The sequence below is a fragment of the Apostichopus japonicus genome, chromosome 20 (genome assembly GCF_037975245.1).
Source record: "Apostichopus japonicus isolate 1M-3 chromosome 20, ASM3797524v1, whole genome shotgun sequence".
NCBI classification, from domain to species: Eukaryota; Metazoa; Echinodermata; class Holothuroidea; order Aspidochirotida; family Stichopodidae; genus Apostichopus; species Apostichopus japonicus.
In genome coordinates this window covers 32,753,178-32,767,971 of record NC_092580.1, presented here as the reverse complement: position 1 = coordinate 32,767,971, position 14,794 = coordinate 32,753,178, and the positions used below count along the sequence as shown (strand labels likewise).

At 38.0% G+C, this 14,794-nt stretch overlaps 2 protein-coding genes across 10 annotated transcripts in view; both read right to left on the bottom strand.

Annotated features, from left to right (window-relative positions):
• LOC139961887 (uncharacterized) overlaps positions 1 to 14,794 on the bottom strand; it is a 102,718-nt gene that overhangs the window by 8,528 nt on the left and 79,396 nt on the right. The gene's annotated exons all lie outside the window — the stretch shown is intronic.
• Positions 1 to 14,794, bottom strand: part of LOC139961883 (uncharacterized) — an 84,330-nt gene that overhangs the window by 35,273 nt on the left and 34,263 nt on the right. For 3 of the 5 annotated variants that reach the window (XM_071961509.1, XM_071961506.1, XM_071961507.1), the window contains one exon: positions 12,765 to 14,456. The exons of 1 other annotated variant lie outside the window; for it this stretch is intronic. In XM_071961509.1, the coding sequence (XP_071817610.1) occupies positions 14,348 to 14,456 (109 nt within the window). In that variant the 3' untranslated portion in view covers positions 12,765 to 14,347. Of the gene's footprint in view, positions 1 to 12,764; positions 14,457 to 14,794 lie in introns of those variants that run through there. One more of the 5 variants, XM_071961508.1, reaches the window with a different exon arrangement.

Below are 14,794 nucleotides of genomic sequence, written 5' to 3'. Positions count from 1 at the left end.
TTCTGGGACGTACCCTGATGCTCCTAAAACCGCTAAAAAACAAATTTTCAAGAAAGGAGACAACACTATCGCTGAGAAATACCGGGCCTATAGTGGCGGAGCGTCCAAACAGTCAGGGGCGGACTCAAATGGACTGCTGGAGCCCTTTTCAGCTTGTTAGCACTCTTTACTTATTCGCGATTATTGACTTTTTTATTGCACTCTCATACCTATTGACATTTGTCACATTTTGTTGGTGTAGTTTACTGACAAAATGCTCTAACGTACGGCGGTATTTAATTTATCGGCACTTAATTCTGTTGTACGAAACTCTTTCCAAGAACTGTACGGGGTTTTTGATCTATTTTTTTCTCGAAAACATGAGCACTCACAAAGATACCACAGGGATTGTGATGAAGCGCATGTACTTTCAACACCCATATAAACTTCCGACTTGTCACAAATGGCGATGACACATATTTATTCTTCGTTTATCTGCAAATTAGCAAGACTCGGAAAGGGTCATTTCCAGCGATCTAGAGAATATTTTTACTCAAAAAAATTCTGTACGCTCTACGCCAAACTGTGGTGGCGCTCCGCTTAGATAGTGTCAAAAGCGCCCCTACAGGCCATTCTCGCCCTCCTGACCAATACCCCTAGCTCCGCCACTGTCGACCTATCAGTCTATCACCCTAATAATATTTCAGACGCAATCTTTGATGTCAGTTTGACATATAGTTCGGTCATTTCAGTATGTTACTTGGCTGAAAGCCCAGTCAATCTCTCTTTATTTTCCACGCGCAATTTGCAGATTTGTCGAATAATGTCAATACCGGTGTCAAACTCACAAAAGATATGTCATGATATTTCTGAATTATTTGAAATTCAAAGTAACTTACCAGATTGTTTTTTTTTCTATTTCACTAAACTATTTGATGACCATATCAAAACATGGGATCTCAAAATAAAGCAGCTTAGAAGGCCTGGGAAGTGTCATTTCCAACGATCTAGGAGGCCTTTTTAGCTAAATATTTTTGGTACGCTGCGCGCCAACCAATGGTGGCGCTCCGCTTAGATAGCAACAAAAAAATGGTCAAGCCCCCCCCCAGGAAATGTTCAAGCCCCCCAGCGCCCCCCCCCCCACTGAAAAAATCCTGGGTACGCCACTGGAGCTGATCTATTGCACTAGAGATCGGTCAAGCATAGCAACAATGATCGTACATGTCTATAACCAACGTTTAAGAGATACAGGTTAAAGACAAACACATACGAGTGTGTTTCTTAGTCTGGGAATCTTCTGTTTGCTGTGTACTAGATTTTTGTAAAACTTCAGGTAACATTACGAGATACCCCGTCGCCGTTAGTTCTATAGACATGCATCCTGTTCCATTACGCCTGGAAGATTTACTTTCAAAATTTAAATGACATAATACTTTCATATCCAACAATTTTTAAGTTTCATTTGTCAAAGTTCTTCAGATAATAGAGTGGAATTCTGTCAGTAACTGTACCTACCCTTTCTCTTCCTCTGTTGGGGCAGTGCGCTTGCGCACAGGCACAGCACCATGACCAGAGAGAACTTCATCCTGTGTCTGCATGGAGGAATGGAAACAACCGACTCTGAATTTAAAATCACGAGACAAGTTTTATTTTAATTAATGTAACAACCATGGGCGTCAACAGGTGGGGGACGGGGGGACATGTCCCCCCACTTTCAAAATGGAGGGGATATCATATCATTTGTCCCACCCACTTTTCAGAGCAGTTATTAAAAAAAATCACATGCATATGCGCGATTTTCTATCACAATTGCTGAGCTGATTCAAGTAGAATCTAACTTAAGAATCATTATCAATAAATTACACTGGAAATTAGAACAGTGCTTGGCCCTTTATCCCCCTTCCTCCGATATTCACCCTCCCCGCTTCGTCCGAGACCTCTGATAAAAGTTTGTGCGATGTTTGAACGATGTTTTAGAGTGTTTTGTGGAAGCACCCCTTCTCGCCAGAAATGGAATTCCCCTTGCCCTACACTGTGAATCAGAGAAAACAACCACGCATTTCAACTTGAAAACAAGGCGAAGACCCCACCAGGAAGGTAATATCATATATTTTAGGCCCTACAGACAGTATTCGCCTGTATGCAGGATATTATATGATACCAAACTACCGAAAATATTTCGTTTGAGATGGACGCTGTGTAATTCGTCTCCCTTGGTGTCAGAACGGCATCTTTCTACCAGTACTTTCTGTCGGAATTTAGTTTTGTGAGACAAAATTTCTCCTCACAGATCTGGTTCTGATGTAACTAAAAACGACTCAGGAAGGCCGTCTCCTGCGATCTAGGGGATCTTATGAACCCAAAATTTTCTGGTACGCTACGCGCCAACCAATGGTGGCGCTCCGCTTAGATAGTATAGTGTCCCCCTCACTTTCTGAAACCTGCCTACGCCCATGGTAACAACTCTCCCCTCCTAAGTAAAGCCCCACCTCAAAGAAAAGAAGAAGATTAATGCACAAATTGTAAAATAATAGACTACCGGGATATATGATCTTGACGACGATGTATACTTATATATAGCGCTTTACATAAAATAATATTTCAAAACACTTTACGTGGGACTATATAGTAAAACAAGTACAAACATGAGATACCTACAGAGTAATAAAAGGAATGAAGTAAGTCAAAGCAAACAAAAGTTATTAAAGTGAATTATAAAAAGATGAGTTGTAAGTTGGGACTTCAAACACTTCACAGTGGGTAAAAGACAAAGTGCCTTCGTAAGGGCGTTCCATGGACCGTAACTTCACTCAAGTAGGTCGGCGCCTTAGAAATTCACATTTTTATTTTTATTTTCACTGAATAGATATTTGGATCGCTTATAAGTATAGCTATAGAATTGTATTTTGTTGTGAATTTTACAATCGGAAGAGATTTTTACACCATTACTGTTGGTCTCTCGTAGCGAGTTTAAAGCACGAAAATAAATGTCAGAGAGAGGAATTGAATTTCTCCGGAATATATATTCTAAGCTCTGGTGGGAGGCCTGGGGCTTCGAGTCATCTGAGACATTTCACTTTGCAGATATGGAATGTTCTCGGATAGTGATGTTAATGAACGAAAGCACATTTCATACAGGGGAATTCAATTTCACTGGGATGTTTTTGTAACGCCTCAGAAGTCCCGGAAGCTACCTATCATTTTGAGATATGTTTCTTGTCCTGCCCCCTCCTTGCGGACCCCCATGCCGATCGGCCAGTCAATCATGGTAAGCTAGAAATTTCGTTATGCATTTAAGTTTTCAAATTTAAAGAATTTATTTAACTTAATATCCGTTGAAGCACAACAAAACCATAACATTAAGTTTGATCATTTGGGAAATAACTATGTCTCGAACAAAATGTTTGTTTGTAAAAGACAAATGTAAATCACCGAGTATGTTTTTTTATTTTTTTTTTCAAGTATAAGAAGAAAATATTTGTCTTACCTTGTTAGTCAATCTTGGTTATACGCATGTGTTCTGTGTTAATGCAAGTATACAGATATAACATTAAATATCTTAATGGTCTTGTTTACTAACTAGTTTTCTATAGCAAAGATAACTATGTCAGTCTCGAATGATACTACCAGTATCTTCCAATTTCTTGTTAGTATTGTATCCTGTCCGGATCGTGAAATAAAATATCAAGGTCAGGGCAGGTTGCATCCATCACTAAAACTAATACAGGAAAAAAATTATTTGAGACATAAACTTTGGTAAACTTTCTTCATTGTGTGTCTGGAGATGTTTTTCAACAACTTTTGTTCACACTTTCAATTTTTTTTCCTTCAAAGTATTACGTTGAGCTGCTCAAAAATCTTACCAACGACATGCATAAAAATTCATCAAATTATGTGATTCGTTAATGTGAAAAGTTTCCATCACATTGGTTCCCTTCTAGCTGTTTTGGTTGGACTGCATGAACGCTCACTCATGTAGGGTAAGGGTGGGGTGGGTGGGGGGGGGGGGGATTCTGGAGGTCGCTCACGTGAAGGACACAGGCGTGCTAAAGTGTTTGACAACTATAGTGTCATGATATCCGCCCTATCGTTTCACCTATATAATTATGATTACGTTAAAGAGGCCATGACACGAAAAATCCAACTAATCGAGAGTTACTTCCTCTGAATCTATGAGAAAATCTATGTTCAAAACTATCCTCATCACCTTGAAAACCTCAAGGACTAATTAATAATTAACGTTTTAATATTCGCATCCGAAAATAGATATCTGAGATTGCGATTTCACAACAAGACAATGATGACGTCATGTTAGGAACACAAGTGCCAAACCCAGGCATGTACCGGATGCGCGACGATCATACCGTTCCATATACACGCACATTTACACTGAGAGAACAAACAACCACTGTATTACGCTATATCGTTAGAAATTTCAAGTTTATTTTACAACTGTTTTAAACTATCCGAGAGAAATGCCGGTCCGTTGTGTTGTTGGGGGCTGCATAAATATCGTAACCCATGCAATTAGCCTTCACACATGGCTGAAGGACGAATAAAACACGGCGATTATGACCAAGTTAGTGCACAACACCAGCGCCGATTTCACTGGGCCTAGCCAGTATGCAGCTCCGTATGAAGCGAACACTTCACGGGAGCATACTACGATCCCTCCTTTTTGTTATAAAATAAAACAAATGGACTTTAACGGTTCGACATAAAAGAGTCATTCTTCTGTCAAGTAATCCACACAAAAAAACTACTCTGAAGACCAGATCGGGGAACAGGAAACCGCCAATGGGGCAAGTGGCGATCCTTAGGAGGTAGCGCGCCGAGCACTAGTAGTACTAGTATTAGCGTTACTACACTGAAGTCGCAATAGACGAAGAGATTTTACTGTATCATCTAAATTAACACCCCCTTCATTGCTCTATTGTATACTTATAAGCTATGAGGTTAGCTTCAAAAGTGATGGGTTACATCTTCTTGTGAACAAATCTCAGTGCCCCAATTTATTTCTGGAATATGCTGGATCAGTTAGTTATAGAAATAATTTCTTATTTCTATTCCAGGAAAACCATTTTTTATGTTGTGGAGGGAGTGGGGGTAATGGGAATGGGTCAATATAGGTAGGCAAAAAGATTTTATTCCAAAGGGTGTTTAATTAAATCTCAAAGCGGTTTATTTTAAGGTCACAGAGCCAAAAATTCACACAACGTAGTTCAAGTCTTAAATCATTGAACGAAATTTATTCAATATCAGTTCTAGACAGTCATTCTGGACAATCTGACCAAGCCTGTGACTAAACTAACATTAACAACAATAATTGTATTATATGACATAAAAGTAAAATTGTACTTTCCATAAACATTATCATTCTTAAATTACACTAATGTAATTTGTGACACCAAAAGAGGTTTAAAGAACACAACTTACATGAAATTTTTTGCTTTAAGCCTACAAAGCAGTTGCATGTCCATCACTATCAATCGTTGTTGTGACAAATTAATTAGAATAATCCAGAAGCAAATAGAATAAAGGGTTATTTAAACCAAGAAACACTGCACGAAGTAACTCACATGCAAAAATGTTACCCACGCACGACGACACGTACAACACTGACAGGCAACGTGAAACACAGCATCACACGCATTAAAACAATCGAAGACCATTAACAGGGTGTACTGCTGAGTTTCTGAAGAAAGACTGTAAAACAAACCAACTGCTGCTGAAGAAACAAAGTCTAAACATTCAAGAGTTCTGCTGCCTCCATTGGTCTTTATTATGACTTTTCTGTCAAATATCATTGAATCCAGTGTAATGACCATTGGCTGGAAACTCACTTCTGATCCTTTGGACTGCACATGATGGTAGCACAACCCTGACGTGTCTTGCTAGGAACCCCAAGTACCATTAAACCTGTTGACCGTAGGCTATGTATCTGTACTGCCTGGGGAAAAATTTATGAAAGTTCAAAATGTATTAATGTTGGCCCATGATGTCCACAATAACAAGCAGAAATACAATCATGTGACCAAATTTGCTGGTCGTTCAAAATATTTCCAAATATTGCAAAGCGTCTGCTCAGACAAAAGAAAGTGTCATTATACCTACATGAAAGTGCTTTTTGAACTGGGAACATCAGTGACCATTATTGGATGTTTATTATTCGATGTTTTTTTTGGGGGGGGGGGGAGGATTATACATCTTATCATGAAATCATTCGTAAAACAGGATTTTTTCCAGATTTGAGATGATGAATAAATTACTGCTCAAAATTCCTGAAAAAAAATTGCAAAATTGTGTTTCTTCCTTGTGCTGTTTTAACAGGGAGGAAGATCCAGACGAGAAACCACATGACCACATTACATCGCTGGCTGTGAAACGATCCCATCGGAGGCTAGGTTTGGCCCAGAAGTTAATGGACCAGGCATCACGTGCCATGGTGGAGTGTTTCAATGCCCAATATGTGTCTCTACATGTACGCAAGAGGTACGGCACTGTATGCATGCATCTACACTGGGGAGGTGGTTTATATATTGCAATTTCAACTCCACGGATTGGTAGACAACACACTATTCTATATGATTTAAAACGTTTTATACTTGTTTGTTGAATACCTTTGGATGAATTGTAAAGTTACATTTCATTTCAATATGGCAGCGGAATAGATTGATAAATGCCTACAATTATCAGTAAACAGACCCCTGGACTGGTAAACACTAAACAGGGTCAGGACCGAAGTTTCCAAATTGACAGCATATTTTGCTCAAATTTGCTCAAATGTTTCTAATAAATTCATAGATGTTGAGGAGTATTAAATGACATATTTTAGCTGTTTTGAAAAGGTTGTTATAGATAGCAGTCAAACCTCTTAAAGTTTGAACATGAGTGACCATTCTTGTGACTTTCTAGCATATTTTGTGGCAGTACTGACTATGCTTAAGATTAACTTGTGATAAAGTTAAATAGTTCCTCAAATCATGTCTCATACCTCAAAATATGATTTTCATCGTAATGAGTATTTAATTAGTGTTAACATTGGATAGTACAAAAACAGATTCTACCCAATCAAGAAATTTATAAGCTTTATCATCAAAAAAAAGTCTGTCAACATCTGCCGCCTGTGTCAATAATTTAATAGTAAAATAAATGTGAAATATTTGTTAATACAGAATGAATTTTTAATGTGTTTTTAAGATCTCTAATTCACCCCACATTGTGCTTTTTTTCTTCTTTTTTCTCCAGTAATCGTGCAGCCCTCCATCTCTATCAGAACACCCTCAAATTTGAGTGAGTATAACTTCTGTTGTTATATTATATATTTTGCTTTGATGGTGATGAAAGTATGTCAAGAAAACAAAGAAAGGGAACCATGTTGAAATTGTGGAAGATTATTGCACAAATTAGTTACAAGGAAGAAACTCAACATAAGATGACCCTTTTAAAGGGTGTGAAGACTTGAGCAAAAAAAAAAAACGTCTAATGCTGGTAATCTGACCTAGTTTCAAATGAGGTGTAACAGAAGTGTTAGACACCACTGTCGATCCCAGAAAATACACACAGCTTGCTACCGTAAGTAATTAGACACTATTGTACAGTCAATACATACAGCTACGGTCAATACCCACAACACAGTGTGCATAGCAGCGATGGACATCTCAGGTATCACGTTTCATTACTGTCTGCATTTTGTAGTGACAAGAACAAAACTTCACTTGCAAGCAACAGAAAGTTAACTTTTTCAAAGCGCGGCACTCGGTTTGGGGGCAAGTCTTCAATGCCTTTAATGTATTCTGCGTTTAAAAGTGTGTGGAAAATGTGGTCACTGGTAAGGGGACATGTCAAAAAGGAAAGCTGTAGCAAGCTGAATCAATATCAAAGAAGAGAGCATATCTCTGCAGACAAGCGGTGCCTTTTCTGTGAAAACTGCAAAACTCAAAAGATATGCCTGATTTTTTATTCGATATCTCAGTCTGCATAAGAGACATCGGACTGTACGGAGATGTGCTCTCCAGCCACACCACCCCAAATATATAGAGGGCCCTGTTTGGGTTCGGGAAACTTGAAACGCTGCAGTCTTTTACAGCAGTTCATATTGGTACTCTGCGTTGATCACTAGTAGTGTACATACAAGTTTTGTTTTAACTATTGAAGAAGAGATCTTTTGAAGCCTATTTTTGAAGTTTCAAGTCAAACTTGTTGTTTTAAGCACCTTAATTTGTGCTTTATAAAGCACTTTTCTCTGTTTGACCAAACTGAACATGTGGAGCCTTGAACTAGTCAATTTCACCTGGCGTGGTTGCATGTTGATGAACACTTCCATGTGACCTAGTTGCTTTGATGCAGACATCTGTAAACAGTACAGATAACGCATATAAGCTGGGCAAATCTTTAATGGTCCGAGACGACCACATTTCTAGCCGGGCAACCAAAATCAGCTTGTGGTGGTTGTCTGACTCAGGATTATTTATTAACATCCAAATTCAGACTGTATTGTAACTAAATACCTCCAAATAGGTCAAATGATTAATTGGTATCACCCTCAAAGCTGGTGTTCTATTTACCAAACCTACACATCTCTTGTATAGTGTAAATATTGGTCACAATCCTGTTGGTCACTTTTTCACCCAGCCAAAAAATTTCTGTGTGGACACCAAAAAATGAGGCCTGGTTGTTTCGAAGGGAGAACCAGCAAAAGTCCTTAAAACTTTGCCCTTATTAAGTAAAGCAGATATTAATCCCCATTGTACAGTCATTGTAGAAGAATTATGTGAGTTTTGGTCATCCAACAGTCAGACAACCACTCCAGGGAGACCCTCACACTGCTTAACATGTACGGGTGTGAAACAATAGTCAAGTATGAGGATCAAACCATAGGAAGATATCTCAGTCCAACTAGAACTAAACATTTTCAATTGTCCTAGACTAACAGGCGGATCAAGAAATTAATCAGTGCATCGTTAATTCTGTTCTCTATTTCATTCCCAGTACTTGTGTCTCATCTAATAAAGCAACATTTTTGCGTCCTTTTCTATGATTTTTCTCAACCTCACCTACTCCACGATGCCTTAACGACATACATAACTAGCTTATCTATTTAAATCTTACTTCAAATGGTGGCATAAAAGTAAAATAAACCTCGCCCATAATATGAATATTTAAACACTACGAACGTCATTGACCAATACGTAATACAACACCATTCTTGATGTGTGTACAGTCTATATGGCAGTTGTACCAGGGAGTTCCATAACAACTCCCTGGTTGTACCAACGCAAAGTCTTGAATCTATTTTTAGCAACGGCTCATAACTAAACCTGCATCTCTGATTGGTTGAATTCAAACTAGTGGGTTTGGGGAATTGTATGCGATTAATTTTAAATGTAGAAATTGTCGTGGACACTTTTCTCATTATCTGCAAAAATCCTTAATTACTCGCCAATTAACGTTGTTGGCAGGGAAAACTTGGCTAATATCTTAGTTCGCTGTTTTGTGATTGATATATGTAAAAAAAAACTCGATGGACATGTCAAAAAAGTAGAAAACGGCGACCAAACGCAAAATGCTGCTTTAAGGACATATGCAGGAGCTGGTTGAGGATTCTGTCTAATATCGACTTGGAAGGATAAGAATTGAGAGTAACTAAATACCGCCACCGTTTACTAGAGTTGTTGTGGTTCATGTATTTGCTTGTTTTCTTCCCAACTATTCTCCGCATTCCCATTTACTCTTCATCTTCTTAATCTAGGGTCAGTGAGATCGAACCAAAGTACTACGCTGATGGGGAGGATGCATACGTATGAAACGAGATCTTACGACTTTCTTGAATAAGGTAACAGCATTTTCCTTCGATAAGCAACTGGTTGTTTTAAAAAAGGCAATATGTCTCACTGAAATGCTTGAGAACAATATGTATTTTTAGTGTGTATCATTAGTGTCTTGACATGTTTAATGTGTTAAAATGCTTCCAAGCAATATGCATTGTCAGTGTGTACCATTAGTGTGTTGACATGTTTAATATGTTAAAATGCTTAATTCAGCATTAGTTTGAAACCACATGTTTTAGTTCATGTAGAAATGCTAATACTCGTAAAGTTTAAAAATATCTAAAATGATATACAAGGTTCAGGCCTAATTTTGTGCATAACACTCGTTGTTAATGATGTAGTTGTCTTCATTTGACTAGGTGAATTACTAGCAGAATGCACTATAGTAAGAAGCAATCCATAAGTCATAGCCTTCATGTGGTATGGTGCACTAGTGACATGAGTGTAAATGTATTGGATCTGATGACAAACTCTCAATGAGTGGATTATAAATGATATATTTCTGGTTCAATTTTAGCACTTGAATGCATTCTTGGGGGTTTAGATAGAAATGACAGAATTGATCAATTCCTCGGTTTTTGGAAATGGTATATAAAGTTATTAGTATTTATCCGAACCAATCAACTTCCAGACCTTCTTTAGAGGCTAATCTTCAGTTAGCCTCTGAAGAAGGTCCTGCTAGGCTCAAAACGTCAGGCCCGCTAACTTTAATATACGCTAAGAATTGAGTTACAAAGACAAGTTTGTTACATTGTAGTTATAGCATGTTGTAGAACACAGGTATCAGCAGATATGGTCATTATAAAACATATCATCAACTGATTCATGTACATGGATTTAGGCTCCACACTATGACAAGCTATTTCCTAGTAATGACTTTATTGTATTTTTATTTATTTATTTATTTATTTTTTACAGTCTTCCAAAGATAAGAACACGGTGGAAGATAAGGATGACATCACGGAACAGATCATTCAGGCCAACGAAGGAATCAGCAAAATGATGTTAGACGAAACAGAAGGAGAGAAAGGACCTGCAGATACCAAGAAGACGGAAAACCAGGATCAAAACTCAGACGATAAGAAGAAGGACGATGGGGACAAACAAGGAGATGAGAGCAAGAAAAGAGACAACACTGATAAGGGGAGGGGGGAAGGGAAAACAGGAAAGTAATCTAGGAAGGCAAGGAGGAAAGGGCGGGATACCCACAAGACAGAGGATAAAGGGACTAGTTGATGAACGATGTATTTATTGATCACGTTAAAATAGTTTGCATTTTATCGTAGCTCTGTGTCTATCAAAACGAAATGTGTTTGTTCTTTTTTTGTCGGTGGGAATGAGGAGGGGAGGGGTGGGGACGGAATGGGTACTGCTCACAAAATTGCATTTGTAGCATGTCTTGTACACACACGGATGTCTCTCGTCGTTGGGGTTTAGCCATGGATGGACCGACAACTTTGGAGAAAGGTGTCATTATCAACAGGGGCTGTGTACTGTAGCTACTTTTATTTAAACATGGCCTTGTTTGGAGTCTTGCTTTTGATGTACTGTTTACTTGCAGCATTACTTACAAATAGATTTTGAGTTAGACAATGAGTTGGACTTTCTCTTTATTTGTGGCTTCATTCACTTCACACAATGCACAAAAGTGGGTCAAAAATGTTGCTGTCCGTTATTAGATTTGCGCGAAATAGGTTATCAAGAAGGCTATGAAGGAGGGTAAGCATGTGGGAGGGGGAGGTGGGGGATAGTTCTCGCTTTAAACATGCTCTGTTTCAGAGAATTTCTGTGTTAAGTTTGTTTCTTCCTAAATTTCCATCACTGCAAACTCGTATATCTTGACATTTTTGAGAAAGGATTTATTCATGTCTTTGTGATATGAAAAGAAGTTGCTTACACCTTCTGAGATTCATCTAAAGATAATATGTTTTGCATTGTATGTCCTAAACATTTGTAAAGTAAACTAGACCCCTCTCGTCCCATCCCACCCCCCCCCCCCTCCACAACTATTCCTTTTGTTAAAGGTTGCTTCTATTTACAGAATCACGTCACTACCCCATCCTGCTTGCATTAGAAATAACTGGATATTTCTTCTAAATAGTTGTAAATGGCAGGTCAGCTGAGTATATTTGAAACTAACTTTGCATTTAGAGCTAATTGTAGACCAAATTGATAGTCTAGCGATGCCTTCGAATGCACCAATGACGTCTAATTCTTAAGTTTATTTTCTGGGGGTGTACCCCCTCCTCCCCCCCCCCCCCCATACATGAGCTGGCTCCAACTGCAAGATAACGATCACAAGTTTCAATCCTAAGGCTGCTGATTTAATCGCGATTTCACTAGCGTTATATTTCAAGTGTTTGTTACATAAACTGAAGATCATATTATTTCACATCTTTAGTATTTATTAGTCAGGATTCAATGAACTATCCGCTTGATAATCAACAAAACAAAGATGAAGGTTCTTAAGAAAATGGAGAAACGATCGAAGTGATATGTTACCAGGTCCAATTTATGCTATTTGAAGTTACATATACCATAGCAAGCCACACAAGCATTCTCTCTGCTACATAATAACATATTGACATTAATCAATCGTGTAAGTTTATCTAAAAGTTCAAAATCCTGCCCAATAATTAAAAGGAATTTCTGCTTACAAAGAATGTGAAATGTATATTGAAGAAAAAAATATTCGACACTGCTAGTTGAAAACCACATATCAATATCTTACCCTTAACTCGAGATATTTTCTTGACTGGCTAAAGCTTCAACTATGCTCCAGGTAGTTGCATCACTGTGCTGTTATCTGGGAAAATGCTCTTCAGAATCTTTACTTTTTATCATCTTTTTGTTAGGTTTTATCATCTTTTTGATGTGTCCTTGAAACCTGATGCATCTGGAATGTTGGCTATGCTGTCAAAGTTCTCGGTACTTTGAATTTCATCAAAATGTATCTTTCTTTTTTTTGTAGAAATAATATCGTCCTCTGTGGATGAATGATTGACTAATTATCAAGGAAAACAAAGACATTTTCAGCTGATGACATCACCACTTCCGCTGTTGCCAGATGCATTTAAAAAAATATCACAAAATTAGAAAAACTCTTATCCTCGCGATACAAACTGCTTTGAGGGTTTAGTTTTCCGCGCCTAAACATTTCGAAAATTTTCAGCATTTTTTCGAAGCAATTAATTTCAGCCACCAGAAAATCCTTTTGAGTCACACTATGATTGGTTTTTATAAATGCTACATTTACAAATAGATTAAAAAGCGAAACGAAGGTCACATGCTGAACATCTTATTTAAACATAAATGCAATAATGGACATACATGCCGTGAATAATGAACATACATGCCGTGAATAAAGGATATACATGCCGTGAATAATGAACATACATGCCGTGAATAAAGGATATACATGCCGTCGTGACTTGGCCTCAATAGACCGAGCAAATGGTACACATATGAAAACGATTGGTAACGTTCGTATAGTAGTATTGTCCGAAACCGAAGGACTTAATCAATCCCACCATCCACCCCCCCCCCCCCTCCACCCACCAAGAAAAACTTCTTCCTTTAATTGTTATTTAATCATGCATTTATATTAATCTCGCTAAAGGCTGCTTATTCCTTGTTTCTTCAGTATTACGTTCACAAGTCGATATTCTTATACCAGGCTTAAATATTAGGCTTACTTGCACGTATTGGAGGTGCAAGTTAGCATTCAATTCAATAAAAGTGAAAAGTAAATGCATAATGGTCATTACATTCTATTCAGTCCACTTTGCATCTTCTCAGTCATTTTCTTCTCCCCCCCCACCTCTTTTCCACCCAATTCTATCTATTCTCGCGTTATAACCTCCATTGATAACTCTTTCCTTCTCATACTCATCCGCAATGTTATTTCCAGCAGCCTATTCATCACCTTATCCCTTCATCTCACTCTCCATTTTCCTGTCTAATTATATTTCTATTCTATTCTGTATTTTTCAAGTAACTTGTCTTTCTCTAAAGAATATTCGTATAAGATCGAAACGTCATAACCTTTATAGGTTACCATCAACCTCTTCATTCTAGGTTTACTACAAAAACTTGAAACTCGAGTAACATGAAGAAAAAAAAAATCAAATGCTTACATAGCAAAAGCCACCAGTACTTCCATTCTACCCCCCCCCCCCATGTATCCATCACGTCGCCTAAACCGCCATTCTAGTAATGCTCTCCTCAGTACCTTAGTCATGTCATTGACCCCCTCCCCCTCAAATCCCGATCACGCCTCCCTCAACTAAGATACAGCAAGGATACCACATAAACGGTCACTCAAGTGAAACTAATATATCTCTCCATTACCACCAAACTCTCATTTTCTCTCAGTGTTACTATACATCTCTGATTTGACCAATATTCAATTTCTGGAAATAATTTTAGCGGTTCGAATCAACATACACTTGGGAACTTAGAACAGTTTTGGCAAATTCAAGATTAGAGGAAGTAAACTAATAACTTAAAGCTGGTTTTGTTTTATTCTTCTTTTGCCTTTAACCCTGGTTTTCCTCGTACATCGCATTAGGGTCTCGGATTCTGCTTTCCTCGAGATATTGTTCCACCTTCTGCTCGAAATGAGGACGCCACAGTGGAGAAATTAGCCTAAGATGAAGGAGTAAAAATAATATAATTTTCCCCCTTTTTTTTATTCCTAAATATTATAACTTTTACATTAACTATAAGACTTGCTCACGTTAACAGTCTTTGAAAAACAAAATAAAATCAAACAAAGCGTCATCATCTCATAGCCATGTTAAGTTATGTAATACTGGGCTTCATTTCTTTGCATTCACTTTTCGCCCGGTTTTAGAGTCGACCTACACGTGTCAAATAGTTGGTAAGTTATGCATACATGTGAAAAATGATGTCTTCATAATCTGCTACATTTAAAAGCAAAAGTCGTCCATCCTCCTGATCAAGGTCAAAGGTCATTTCACTTA